This window comes from Lotus japonicus, chromosome 6 (genome assembly GCF_012489685.1).
Source record: "Lotus japonicus ecotype B-129 chromosome 6, LjGifu_v1.2".
NCBI lineage: Eukaryota > Viridiplantae > Streptophyta > Magnoliopsida > Fabales > Fabaceae > Lotus > Lotus japonicus.
In genome coordinates, this window is record NC_080046.1 from 54,783,458 (window position 1) to 54,797,141 (window position 13,684).

The following is a 13,684-nucleotide window of genomic DNA, read 5'->3' on the forward strand; positions in this document are numbered from 1 at the left end:
ACTAGCAGTCATGCTGACAAATGCACAATTTCTGACCATGCCAAAGACTACAAAACCCTATACCATTTTCTAAAAGAGCACAACGATTTTCACTGCATTGACCGTTAATGCAGAGTCCACCGTAACCAGCACATCTCTTCTTCTTCACAGGTGGACCTGAGGGAGGCTCACAAGAGTAAAAACAGGTGCATAAGGTATAGTGACATTCTCCATATGCATCTCCATTAATGTGCCGCATATTACAACCTCGGTTGCAATCCTCCGCCGTGGGGCAGTAACCCACAATTTCAGAACAAGCATCTCCTACCACTACTAAATGGATTATGCTAATTAGAAGGACAAGGATATGAAGATGCCTCCATTAGATAGAAATCTTGTTTTTATCAGATTTCTGTTGATTTGGATTTGAATTTCTAGTGTGCTATTTATATTGTTTTTAATCTTCTCAATTAGTGATTAATAATTAACATTTAAAAATGTAATTATTTAATATTTTACTTTTATGAGTTAATTATTAGTTAATTTAATTAATAATATAAAATTTATTGATAACAAATTAATAGTGTCATTTTTTGACATAAAATTAATAGTGTAATTTTTTTTGACAGAAAAAATTAATAGTTAAAACATAAAACCCGCACGTGCTATTATTTACCAATTATGATTACATGGCCTAAATGAACCGCACCGGCCCGCATACCCATCTCTCCAAAGAAGAAATGTCACAGGAAATATCCCTTACATATGGAAGGGCCGCATGAAATGTTATGCAAAAATATTCAATCACTCAAGCAAGTTTGAAATATTATTAATAATATCTTTATATGTTGATTTCAATTTACAACTTATTTATCACAACCTGTGAGTTACAATATGCTAAACAATAACTCATCAGCAGGTATATTCACAAATGCACAAGTTACCAAGTGCAGCATTACAACTCCCTGTAGCAAGATTGAATCTCCCAGAACACCAAAAACTGCAGCAGGAAGAACCACAATTATCAGTGCAGGGTCCAGTCTCAGCAAGGCATTTCCTTACAACTGGGCCTGGGGGTAAGGGAGACCCACAATCATAATAACATGTGCATATGTTGTCATGACAAATCCCTTTTCCATTGCTGTTGTTATGTTGGGATTTACAGGTTTGGTCACAATCTGGATGTGAACCACCACATCTACTCACAAGTTCTGAGCATCTACCTCCTCCCATTGTTAATTCCACTGCACTCCCACAACAATTTGTTAAAACAAACAACATAAATTATAAGGAAATGGAGGAAAAATATTATAATGAGATCTCTTTGCATCTATAGTTTGATTGGTATCACTATATTAGAGAGTTTACCTGTGGTAACCAGAATTAAGAAGACAAGGAAATGAACATAGTTTGAGATGTGTTTCGCCATTAGAGAAAACTGCTATCAATTTTCTTTTGAATTGGATTTTTAGTGTGCTTTTTATGTGCTATTTATAGATCATTGAAAAACCTGAGTAAAATATGCTGTTTATAATTACTTATTTTATGGTTTCAAAAAATTATTATTATTTATTTTAGTCAAAGCTATTTTCAAGTCAAAACATAAACGGTTAGTTTTATCTCCAAATGTTATTATCTTGGGGAAAGAATTCATTGACCATATTTTTTAGGAAAAGAAAATTATTATTACGAAACAAAATTTGAGAAATAGAAAATTTAACCATTGACCCAACTAATTTCCGTCCAAATCTTTCTTGTATTTTCTTGTTGATGGTCTTCGTACAGAGCTTGAGAGATATAATAGTAAATGTCAAGAAAAATATCATAAATTGCTAAGGAATTCACCCCAAAACACTTTCTGATAGTTAATAATTTTCAAGAGAAATAGATTTTACAAAAAATATTGCTATTCCAAAATATAACTTGGATTATTTTACCATCACTCACCATCACCAAGCAGGAATATCAGTGGTCAGAGTGATTATTTTTCTTGAATAATTATATTATATAAGTCTTTCTCATTTTAAAATTAACTAAGATTTATATATATATAACTATACTTATCTTATTTAATATATTAATTATCTACTTATGTATCAAGAGTTAAATCTAAAATTGTTTTACATGCATAGTAGTACACTTACTAAAATGTTTATAATAATATTAATTAGTTTTAAATCCACTAAAAAATTAATATATTATTTCTTTTTTATTATAAGTATATTAATTTCTGAATAAAAATTTACTTCCATTTTCATGAGTATATTAATTATCAATAGTAGAATGAGAAAAATTATTAAAATAATTGAATAAAATAATTTATTATAAAATAATTAGAGAATAGTTAACCATAAATATTACTTGTTTGCAAATAGTCTTTATGTGTGGTGGCTTGATGTGCGATAACGCTGGTCAGTGGATATAAGGTTTTACGTCATACATAACGAGTTGATGAAATGTGACAATGCTTGGCTAAGGCGATGACTCTGCATGATGGCTTATTGTTGGTTTGGAATTGTGGGCATATATAGGAAAGTATCAATGAGGTTGATTGCTCGAACCTGGTCTCCGTTCTAGTTGATCCTGATCCGGATCGTGCTCGACTACATTTGTAGGATCAAATGCTTCATGAGGTCCGTGATATTCTAGTTAGGAGCCGGAGAGTGAGTTTGTCTTGGATTCACGTGACAGTAATGTTGCTGCTGACTTGCTAAGCATGGTTCATGTGTCCCGCCCCCTTGGTATGCGCGCTCTTGACCGACACGGTCCAGAGTTAGAGCTTCCTTTGTTGAATGATTCTTTAGTCGTTTCGTAGTTTGTTCGGTTTGTTGTGTTGTTGTTGCTAGTTTTCCGATAAAAATAATAATTTTTAAGAAAGTATTCTAAATATAATGTAATTACCTTACACTTTGTATTTAAAGTTTAACCTACTAAATATAAATCTCAAAATTTCACAACTTGTTGGAACCGAAACAATTATTTTTTCTGTTTCCTCCAATTAGATCAGGGTTTTTTTTTAATCGCCACCATGGCTAGAAAGCGAGTCGTCGAGGAGGACCGCCGCAAGGCATGTCGTGATTCGGAGGACGAAGAAGATAGTAGGAAGAAAAGGGTGTAGGATGTAAAGGATGAGGGCGATAGGGTGCGCCTAAATCACAATCGACGAGAACGGAAAAAGGCAGAAGAGGAAGACAGGTAGAGAGAATTCCAGCGAATGTACAACGAGGATGACGGTGGCCTCCGTAGAGGCAATGATCGCCGGCAAGATGATAGGAACATGAACTGGGATGGTAGGTAGAAAGACACTTAGGAAGGTAGTGGCGGGGTTTACATTCCCCTATTTAAGTTGGATAGGATGATGAAGGAAGTTGAAGACAAGAGAAGCCTTGAGTATCATAGGTTAACTTGGAATGCATTGAGGAAGAACATTAATGGGTTGGTCAACAAGGTTAATACTACTAACATCTCGTCGCCCGGTTCTACTCAAGTGTTTGCTGCTTTGGTTGTTGTTGTGAATGCCAAGTTTCCTCAGGTGGGGGAGCTTTTGCTCAAGAGGATTGTCTTGCAAATTAAGATAGCTTGTAAAATGAATGACAAGGTATTTGATGTCATGTGATATGATTTCATTTGATGTCCTTTTTCCATGATCAATGAATGTTAATGTTACTTCTATGATCAATGAATGTTTTTGTCTTGCAGCTTATAAGAGAGCTTATTTCTTCGCTTTGTGTCCTTTTTCTATGATCAATGATTGTTATTGTTGCTTTCTATGATCAATGAATGTTATAGTATTGCAGCTTAAGAGAGCTTATTTCTTCACTTTGTGTCCTTTTTTTATGATCATTGAATGTTATTGTTGCTTCTATGGTCAATGAATGTTATTGCATTACAGCTGAAGAGAGCTTATTTCTTCGCTTTGTGTCCTTTTTTCTATGATCAATGAATGTTGTTGTTGCTTTTATGATCAATGAATGTTATTGTCTTGCAGCCTAAGAGAGTTTATTCTTCGCTTTGTGTCCATTTTCTATGATCGATGAATGTTATTGTTACTTCTAACTTTTTCTTCATTCATTTGTTGTAGCCTCAATTGCTAGCTTATGTTAAGTTTTTAACACACTTGGTGAATCAGCAAGTGGCTAATGAGATCATTGCTCTAGAGTTGCTCACAGTTTGCTTGAGAAGCCTACATATGACAGTGTTGAAGTAGTTGTTGGTTTTGTCACGGAATGTGGTTCAATCCTACAGGAGCTCTCAGCGAAAGGCCTCCATGGTATGTTTGAGCCTTTTCGAGGAATTCTTCATGAATAAGAAATTGACAACCGTGTCCAATTTTCGATTGAAGGCTTATTCGTGATAAGGAAAGCCAAGTTTCAGGGCTATCCAGCTGTTTGCCCTGAACTAGACCTTGTGGAGCTGGGAGACCAGTTAACTCATCAAGTCTCCTTAGATGAGGTCATAGAACCAGAAATTTCTCTTGATATATTCAAACTCGATTCCGATTATCTGGAGAATGAGAAATGTTATCAAGAGTTAAAGAAAACAATATTGGGTGAGGAGTCGGATGATGAGGAAAGTTCCTTTACTAATGCTTGTCTAGAGGCAGATGAAGATGATGAATCGGATGAAGAAAGTATGCAAATTAAATAAAAGATGAAACAAAGACAAATCTGATCAATCTTCGAAGGACAATTTATTTAACCATCATGTCCACCGTAAACTTAGAGGAAGCTGGTCATGAGCTTCTTGGAATTCATCTAGAGCCTGGTCAAGAGATGGAATTATGCATCATGCTTTTGGGATGTTGCAGCCAAGAGAGAACCCGGAATTCATCTTCATGATGTTTGAATTTACTTTTGTTTTAAATTGTTGAGTTAGTTGGAGCGGTTGAACTTTTGATATTTCTTGAGTAGTAATGCATTTGATACTCTTGGTGACAACTTTCATGTCAGGTTGCTATGCATTTCAGGTTGGATCACTTTTTGTTTTCTTTCCCGAGTTGTAGAGCAACCTGACATGGAAATTGTAGCCAAGAGTGACCAGTATTCACCAACTCAAGTATGCTCAATTAATGAACAAACTCTTCTTTTATACACCGGAAATATAAATTGCACCCTCCAAGAGTTGATCCCTGGACCTCCCCCACTCAACGCATATGTCCCCTAACTCTTACCACGAGCTATCATTCAGGAACTTAATGAACAACTCTAACTCATCACTTAAATTATCATGTGCCCAACTTATTAATTTCTAAGCACAATATTAATATAATGTGTATATGTACATTGTCTATAATTATCACAACAAATTTGATGATAACTTACATCATTTATTAACTACTTGAGTGTCTCCAAACTGACGATCTCATTGACAAAAAAGTACCATTGACTTGGAAATACTAAGCATATTAACTCCAAGTCAGGGATATTGTTTGGCATGAAGAAGAGAGACCAATTTAGAGAGCCTTAAGCAGTAAACAAATGGCAGTAACTCATCATCAAATCTGCATTGACAGTCAACATTAGTATCAGTCTATCAACTCATGTCCTACATAAGTCTTTTTTTTTTGAAAGCCACATAAGTCAATATGTACATCAACGCTAACGGAAGGACAATAATATCCTCAGTCATCTTATCAAGCGTGTAGTGTCGGCTGGCAAACCACAAGTATTAGCTTAATTGATGAGTTTTTTTTTTTAAATTCATTTAATATATGCACACACAAAAATTAGTAAAGTAGAAAATAACTGACCAATCGTTGGCTGCAGTGCATGAGGGAGACTGTTCCTTCGTCTTGGTCTGCCACTGCAAGTTGAGTAGAAGAGTTCCTTTTTCCTCACTTTCTCAGAGATAAAGCAAAACACACACTCAAAACGCTTCGTTTTCTGATCTTTCACCACCCAATTCCATTCTCTTGTTCTCACAATTCCTTCGATTCACAGGTAAATGCTCTTGTTGTGTCGAGTTTAGCTGCAATTACTCCATGGAAATTGAAAAAAAAGTATTGGGTATTCACTCTGTTCTAGCTTTTTGAGCTGGGCTACTCCAAAAACGTTGAATTGATTGATTGATTGTGTTTTAGTATTCATTTGTAAGATTGAATGATGAATACTGTTCATGTTTTGTGTTTTTTTTTTTTAATCTCCAAAGATTATATTTTTCTGGTTCCTAGATGATGTTGCTTTTGTGATTTTAGATTTGTAATCATACTATTGCATGTGGGTTATGTGTAAAAATTTGGTCTTTTTTAAATGTTAATGAAGTAGAGAATTCTGGGTTTTGACCTCACAGATCAGTGGTTCCTCCTCACTCCTTAATAGCTAGTATGTTAGGATTGTATAATGGTCATTTAGATATATTGATTTCTACTATCCCTTGAAGTTTGAAATTTACAACCCGAATTTTTTCTTTGTACTGCATTATGTGTGGTTGAACATGGAAAAATTGGTTTCTGATGGCTTGTGGAGTTATGTCTGTCGATTTTATAGTCTCTTCCCTTTTTGTATAGCGAGCACCATGTATGTCTGTCTGGGTCTAGATGTCTGTGTTCAAAACTGAGTTGACTTAAGTGGGTGGCTTGTTAGCTAATGTATCTGCATTTTGTGTTTTGATTCAGATTTTTTAGCATCAATCCGTTGAAGATATCTTGTAAGGCGTTTATCTTGAGTTCTTGTGTGTGCATGGAATGGTGATCCATGAGGAAAGGAGATTTGTGGACAGCAAAAACCGTGATTTGTTTACATAGATGAAAACAGCAAAGTTTTGGTGCCTAAGCATGGGTGATATGCAGATCTTGCCTGGATCTCGCTACCGTCCTTCCGTGAAGAAGCCAATTTGGATTATTGTCCTGGTTTTGTTTGTGTGCGTGTTTCTCATATGTGCTTATATCTACCCCCTAAGAAGCAGTACAGCTTGTTATGTTTTTCCTTCTAGAGGGTGCAAGGTTATTGCTGATCAGCTTCCACCTCTTCCTGCAAGGGAGTACACCGATGATGAGATTGCATCACATGCTGTTATTAGGGATATTTTAAACACACCACCAGTTTCACAAAATCCAAAAATTGCCTTCATGTTTTTGACGCCTGGTTCTCTACCATTTGAAAAATTGTGGGATAAATTTTTCCAAGTAAGGATTTGTTACCTGTCTATTTGATCTGTTTTTGTATCATATTATTATTTAATTATTTTGATGCACTGAATTTGAATGGTAAACAGGGGTAGTGGTCTAATGCACCTCTAGCTGAGTAGCCAAATTTGTTAATGATCTTTCTTGCTATAAGGGAATGAGGGGCAAAGGAATGTGGTTTAACTTGATTGAAGGTTAATTTTTTAAATTTATCAATCAACAACGTTGCATTTGAAAGAAATGGATAATGTGGTATTGCAACTTATTGCAAAATTACAGTCTCCTCCCTGTTAGATATGAGGTGTTCTTGGAAACTGTTGTGACAAAGATGTCACAGCCTTGGGTGCTTAGTTGAAAGTACTGATTCGGTTTAGTATTTGATCCATAAAATGTTAATTTGCAAAATAGACATCATATCTTTTATTCATAAATTGTTGATAATGTACTAGAATCAGACTTGTACTTATGATTTCGTTGGTTTATTGTCTTTGCTTCTGGATCACATTCATTATGTACTGCGTACTTACCTGGAATAATGTTCTTCTCCTTTTTGGCAGGGTCATGAAGGGAAGTTCTCTGTTTATGTGCACGCATCTAAGACTAAACCAGTTCATGTGAGCCGTTATTTTGTTAATCGGGATATACGCAGCAGCCAGGTGGACAATCTGTCTTTTAACTGTTCAGTTAACTACTATCTGTCATCTGTCGACTCTATCGTGTCATATTATATTCTTCAATGAAAATCATTATTTAAAGGTATATGACTTCTTGGTTTTCTTTAATATCCTTTTTATTTGTACCCTTAAATATATGTGACACCTCTTCACCTTTTGCTCAAGTTATGATCAAATTGAACCTCTTGCTTTTGAGGGCCCGAATATAGATATGAAACCAAGACCCCTCTGGACTTATTGTCAACTTAGACATTAACTGATGGTGTAAGAATTTAATAAACATGTCCGGGGATATAATGCATAGTAGGTTCTTCATCGAAATCATCTAGGATTCCAATATTTTACATCGGTAACTTAAAGCTGCAATTTCACACTTCCCTTCTCATTATCCAGAAATGAGATTTATATTATAGTGTATTTTGTTTACTTATTCACATAACCCTAGGATTCAGCATAGCCTTAGAAGCCAACAATTTCAGTCTAGTTTGACCTGTGTGAACTTATTTATTATTTATATATCATCATCGTCATCATTGTCGTCATTATTAGTATCCTTGTTATTATGAAAATGCTTCAGCAATACATCCTGTTTTCAATTGTTCTATCCAAGAACATAGAGATGAGGTATGGTACCTAGAGTGAAAGGATCGTGATGTGAGAATCTAGAGAGAGTTTAGAGCATAACCTCTTAGAGAGAGAAAGTAACTGAATTTCCAGCTTGTTATTTCTCAAATGAGCTAAGAGTCCCTTACAATTGATACCCGCCCCCTATTTATAGGCTTGGGGCTGGGCTTAGCGTTCCTGACCACCCTTAGTGGGCCAGTTGGGCCTCCTGGGAGAGGGCCCAACTCTCTGGCTCGCGTGTCGCCCCCAAACAAACGTCCCTGGGCGAGGGCCCTTGGGGTCTCGCCCAGTCCACCAATCATTAATTGGTATATTTTTCAAAGAGTTGCTTAAGGCATTAAGGTCAACTATTGGTCTTGAAAGTAGCAATAGCGGTAGGCCAGTAGCAAGTGTAACTATCAGTTGTTAACTAGTTAGCAGCTCTGACGATAATTAGTTACATGTTGCAGGTGGTATGGGGTAAAATTTCCATGATTGATGCAGAGAGACGACTATTGGCAAATGCCCTACAAGATCCTGATAACCAGCAATTTGTTTTACTTTCTGATAGGTAATTTCCATAGTAATTAGCATTACTTATTGTTTATTTATTTTGGTTTCTGATGTTTTTTTGCGTGGGTTTTGCAGCTGTGTGCCACTCTTTAATTTTGACTATATTTTTCATTATCTGGTACACACAAATATCAGCTTCGTGGACAGGTATGTCATGATTTGCGTAATGTATTCCCATGTGTTTTCCTCCCATAGAGTTGATTGTTCTTCTGGTCTCTACTTTTTGTTATCAATTTGGTGTCCTCAACTAATGCACCCATTTCGTTTTTCATTTTAGTTTTCGGGATCCTGGTCCTCATGGCAATGGCAGGTATTCAGAACATATGTTACCTGAAGTGGAGATTAAGGACTTCAGAAAGGGTGCTCAGGTGATTTTTTGCTTAAATTGTTTTGTTGCTGCTTGCACGATAATTTGAGTGGAAACTTTACATATTACTATACAGGAATGTGAAATTTGAACATAGTATTTAGGCTACTTTATTTTACAATTGCCTTTTTCACAGGATACCAATTGGATTAATGGACATGACCATGATTTACAGCAATAGGCTTTACTAGTGAGTCGTATGCAACACATTGCAGTAGTCAAGTCTTTTATCTTATAGTATAGTGGTCGATAGATTCTCAATAATAGAAGTATCTCTTTGATCTTGCCTGAAATCTCCCACTTCCTTTTATTCCTTTAGATAGTCCAATCGGCATCCTACTGTGGTCCAATGCACCCATTTACAAGCGCATGAATGTTTTTATATAATATTAATTCGTAGCTCATTTAAATATCTCATCCATTTAGATATCTTCGCCTCACTGTTAAATTCTTTATGCAGTGGTTTTCTATGAAGCGGCAGCATGCTGATATAGTTGTGGCTGACCATCTTTATTACTCAAAATTTCAGGATTTCTGTCAGGTGTAGTTTTTAAATCTTATTGCCATTAAAAGTCCAAAGCAATTTTCTTTTATTGTTAATAGTTTGTAATTTTTCTTGTGTTACCTATTAAGTTTACTTTGAACTGGCACTGTATTCTAACCAAGCAAGTATAGCATGTTGTAATCTTTTAAGTTTTAACATAAAAAATGAAAACATTTTGATCTATTAAACTTGTAAATGAGTCATATGTTTGACTTTGACAGTAGATGAATCAATGATTTACCAGACTTTTGCTAATCAGAATTGACTTCCGGATCAATTCTTAAGAAGGAAGATAAGACGACCAAGACAGCAAAAATTGACTTATGAGAGTTAGTGCATCTGCACAGAAATATTGTTTTGATTTGGAATTCTTTGTTTTAGCTTAAGTGTTTTAGCTCAAGTCTCGTGACATCTACTTAAAAAATTAAGCTTTAGACCTACGTTATTAGTTCTTCCGCTTGAAAAAAGTTCTTCTTCCCTCATTCTCTTTTCCGTTGAATATAATGAATTGGATTCATGGGAGCAACTTCATTTTTTTACTCTGATTACCAATAGCTGGAAAATTCGTTATTTTAGAAAACTACTAATGCTGACCTACTCCAAGAAAAATCATTATTAGTATGTTACGTCTTATATGCAGAATTTAAGTTATTTGAAAAACTTCCATATCATCCTAGTATTGGATCATATTTATTTTGTTAAAACTTGCATAGCACGTGCTTCTTCTGTTGATATTCAGAATGTTAGATCCTAAATATGCACCAGCACAGCTATTCAAATTAGAAAAGAAATGTTTTATTTTTGCAGGCAGGATAGAGTTTTTTGTGGAAATTATATTATATGGTTGAATGGCTATGGAAGTGTGATTTAATATTCTCTAAATTCAATTACATTGTTCAATTATTATTATTAATACCTTTGATATTACAGCCTGGTTTTGAAGGGAAAAATTGCATTGCGGATGAGCATTACTTACCCACCTTCTTCAAGGTGAGAATGAGAATTTCAATTGTAAAACAAGTCTCTGTTTTGACAGGTTTCAAATTTCAGCTAATTGGCTAAGATTTGTTTTAGATTGTCGATCCTGGTGGAATTGCGAACTGGTCAGTAACTCACGTTGACTGGTCTGAGAGGAAATGGCATCCAAAATCCTATAAGGCTCAAGATGTTACATATGGGCTTTTAAAGAATATCACGGTATGGTGTTACTATAACTGTAACTTACACAACAAGGCCTATACAATTTTTATTCCTTAAAGAGACATCTTTGGTGCGTGTGTAAAGACTACATGTTGACTGCCAGCATATTTTGGTTCTTGTTTCTGATATTTTATTCTTTGCAGTTAGTTCTTCTAGCCACCAATTTCATTACTTAGTATAGTTGTCATTTTGCGAAACTCTTTAAAGCTTCCTATTCTGCATCATGGGAAAAAACGATGAATATCTTATCTTCTTTTTACTTGTTGAATTGGTTTTACCAAGTTGAGCTGATGTAATGTTCATATTAACTCGCAGTCCATTGATGTAAGTGTGCACGTCACCAGTGAGAAGAAGGTATGCTATCCCATATCTGAGAGCGCTCCTGATTCTGACTTAATGTTTCACTATTAAGCGATAGGCTTAATTGCACATTTGCTCCCTCATCTTTCATCATTGTGCAATTTGCCTCCCCCATGTTTAAAACGAGCGAATTTACTCCCTCATGTATCAATTTGTGAAAATTGACCCCTTCCGTTAGCCTTCCGTCCAATTTCTAACGGCGATTGCTATTTTCACATCCTCTTTTTACTAACCACACCCCTCAATCAGAAACAAAAATAAAGGAAAAAATAAATGAAATAAAAATTGAATACAAATGGCTTAATTGAACAAGTCTTATCTTACCCAAACCCACCACAAAACCCACCATTGATGAATCAAATCCAAACCACCCAACAACAATTTTCTCCATGCTTCAAAGCAACAACAATTCCACAAACAGAAAAATTGAATATTTAATTTAACAAATCAACAGCTTCATCAAGAACAACAACAATCATACCCATTGGCCATTTCGCCTATTCTAATGCTAAACCTTCTTCTCCCTCTTCCTCTTCACCATCATCTCCATCACCTCACAAGTCCCTCTAACTTTCACATGAATTTCATGAAGATTAGCAGGCCCGCACCCTCACTACACGCCCACCCCCAGTCGCGACTCCAAGAGCGTGACAGAAGAAGAGGGGATCCCCGATTTGGAAGACGAGGATCACCACCACCACCCGCATCAGCATCACCGGCAGGAGGAGGAGGAAGTGGTGAAGCAGGGGGATGTCGGTGAATCTCGGCGAGGCGTCGAGGTCGATGGTACTGGAGAGATTGAGGTTGGAGAAGTGGAGGCTAACGATGAAGTGGAGGTGGGGGCGGGTGACGAATTGGTGGTGAGAGCAGTGGAGGTTGTGGAGTGTGGGTTGGGTGGGTTTGAAGCTGATTCAAGTGGCATTGTCTTCTTACTCTCCTTACAGATCAAATGGAGTTTGAAGCTGATTCAAGTGGTAATGGGTTTGGGGGTGATTTTTGCAGGGCTTCTGGGTTTGGGGAAGAGAGAGATTTTTCTGGGTTGTGTTTGGGTAGGATTTTTCAGTTTATGGTTCCTGGGTTTTTTTCACAAGATGAAGATGAGTATTAGGTGGTAGATGAAGATTCAAATAGAGCCAGGAAGATAAAAATGATGAAGAAGAGGTTGGAATTTTTTTAATTCACAAAATAATGTTTTAATAAAAAATTACCTTTGTGGCATGATACAACCTCGGTCATCTGTAAAAAATAGAGAGTGTAGGTGTAAATAGGAAATATGGGGTGTAAATAGCAAGCCACGTCAACTCCGTCAAACTTTAACGGTTTACTAACGGAAGGGGTCAATTTTCACAAATTGATACATGAGGGAGTGAATTCGCTCGTTTTAAACTTGGGGGAGGAAAATTGCACAATGATGAAAGACGAGGGAGCAAATTTGCAATTAAGCCTAAGCGATATGACAAATTATAATGTGTTGCTACAGAATGAAGTGCAAAGATGGCCTTGTTTATGGAATGGGATTCAGAAGCCATGTTACCTATTTGCTAGGAAATTCACTCCTGGAACACTGGACAATTTGTTGCAGCTTTTTTCAAATTACTCATCATTTTGAGGCAGTACTTTTTTTCGCCAATAATTGTTAGATCAGATGTAGCCTTCAGCCCCCATCTTGGTTTCTCATGGGGAAAAGGGGATTGTAAATAACAGCATTATTGAGGTTTGATCATTTGCCAACACTGTCATTGCAGGTAGGGTGGCCTAATGTACAGATAGGAGGCTTGATTTTATGGCCTTAGGGATTGATAGCTTGACTCCCCCCTTTCCATTTTGTGGGTTATTGAAGTTTCCTAATTTCTTGACAAATTTTGGGGGAATCATATAAAGCTCATTTCGTGGTTGGTGGTATTTGTTCATCGTTATGTGCTATGAACAAAGCTTACCAGTATTGCTATCTCATGCAATGCTTAAATTCGTGCATGCTTTTCCTGTTTTTCACGCCAAATCTATTTGTTTTCGGTTTTCTTCTTAAGGTAATCTTGGAAAAGGAGAGTTTAAAATATGTTGTGCCATTAGAAACTACTACCTTAAAGTAAATTTTTGTTGAGACATTGGTGAAAATTGTGTAGACTGATTTTGTCCCAAGGTTAACATTGTTGCGAAATATGGGTTGCGCTCGGTTAACCCACTTTTGGCATTTAGTTTTAAAGTCTCAACCTAACTCATATTTTGGTGGACAGGTTGGTGGGTTGACTCACTTCGAGAAT

The 13,684-nt window shown here is 36.1% G+C and overlaps 3 protein-coding genes across 3 annotated transcripts; 2 read left to right on the forward strand and 1 right to left on the reverse strand.

Moving 5' to 3' along the window:
• Positions 1-790: 790 nt before the first annotated feature.
• Positions 791-1,445, reverse strand: LOC130722342 (defensin-like protein 183). Its single transcript, XM_057573036.1, has 2 exons — positions 1,348-1,445; positions 791-1,223 (listed from the first exon to the last, which is right to left on the reverse strand). The coding sequence occupies exons 1-2, from the start codon at positions 1,406-1,408 to the stop codon at positions 892-894; spliced, it is 393 nt and encodes a 130-aa protein (XP_057429019.1). The 5' UTR covers positions 1,409-1,445; the 3' UTR covers positions 791-891.
• Positions 1,446-3,007: 1,562 nt separating this feature from the next.
• On the forward strand, positions 3,008-4,817 carry LOC130725590 (uncharacterized). The gene is given in 5 exon segments (XM_057576808.1): positions 3,008-3,046; positions 3,290-3,577; positions 4,061-4,145; positions 4,148-4,618; positions 4,621-4,817. Coding segments are annotated over 5 exon segments (1,080 nt in total).
• A 908-nt stretch (positions 4,818-5,725) lies between these two features.
• Positions 5,726-13,449, forward strand: LOC130722751 (glycosyltransferase BC10-like). Its single transcript, XM_057573576.1, has 11 exons — positions 5,726-5,918; positions 6,593-7,102; positions 7,660-7,758; positions 8,850-8,950; positions 9,028-9,099; positions 9,230-9,320; positions 9,780-9,860; positions 10,794-10,853; positions 10,938-11,060; positions 11,379-11,417; positions 12,904-13,449. Exons 2-11 carry the CDS (start codon positions 6,722-6,724, stop codon positions 13,030-13,032), a joined length of 1,176 nt encoding a protein of 391 aa, XP_057429559.1. The 5' UTR covers positions 5,726-5,918; positions 6,593-6,721; the 3' UTR covers positions 13,033-13,449.
• The last annotated feature ends 235 nt before the right edge of the window (positions 13,450-13,684 follow it).

Excerpts from the sequence above, each read along its gene's own strand:
- LOC130722342 (XM_057573036.1), bottom strand. The coding sequence starts at position 1,408 with ATGGCGAAACACATCTCAAACTATGTTCATTTCCTTGTCTTCTTAATT. Across the intron at positions 1,224-1,347 it reads CTTAATTCTGGTTACCACAG|TGGAATTAACAATGGGAGGA; the intron begins GTAAACTCTCTA and ends GTGGGAGTGCAG.
- LOC130722751 (XM_057573576.1), top strand. The coding sequence starts at position 6,722 with ATGAAAACAGCAAAGTTTTGGTGCCTAAGCATGGGTGATATGCAGATC. Across the intron at positions 7,759-8,849 it reads GGGATATACGCAGCAGCCAG|GTGGTATGGGGTAAAATTTC; the intron begins GTGGACAATCTG and ends TACATGTTGCAG. Across the intron at positions 11,061-11,378 it reads GGCTTTTAAAGAATATCACG|TCCATTGATGTAAGTGTGCA; the intron begins GTATGGTGTTAC and ends ATTAACTCGCAG.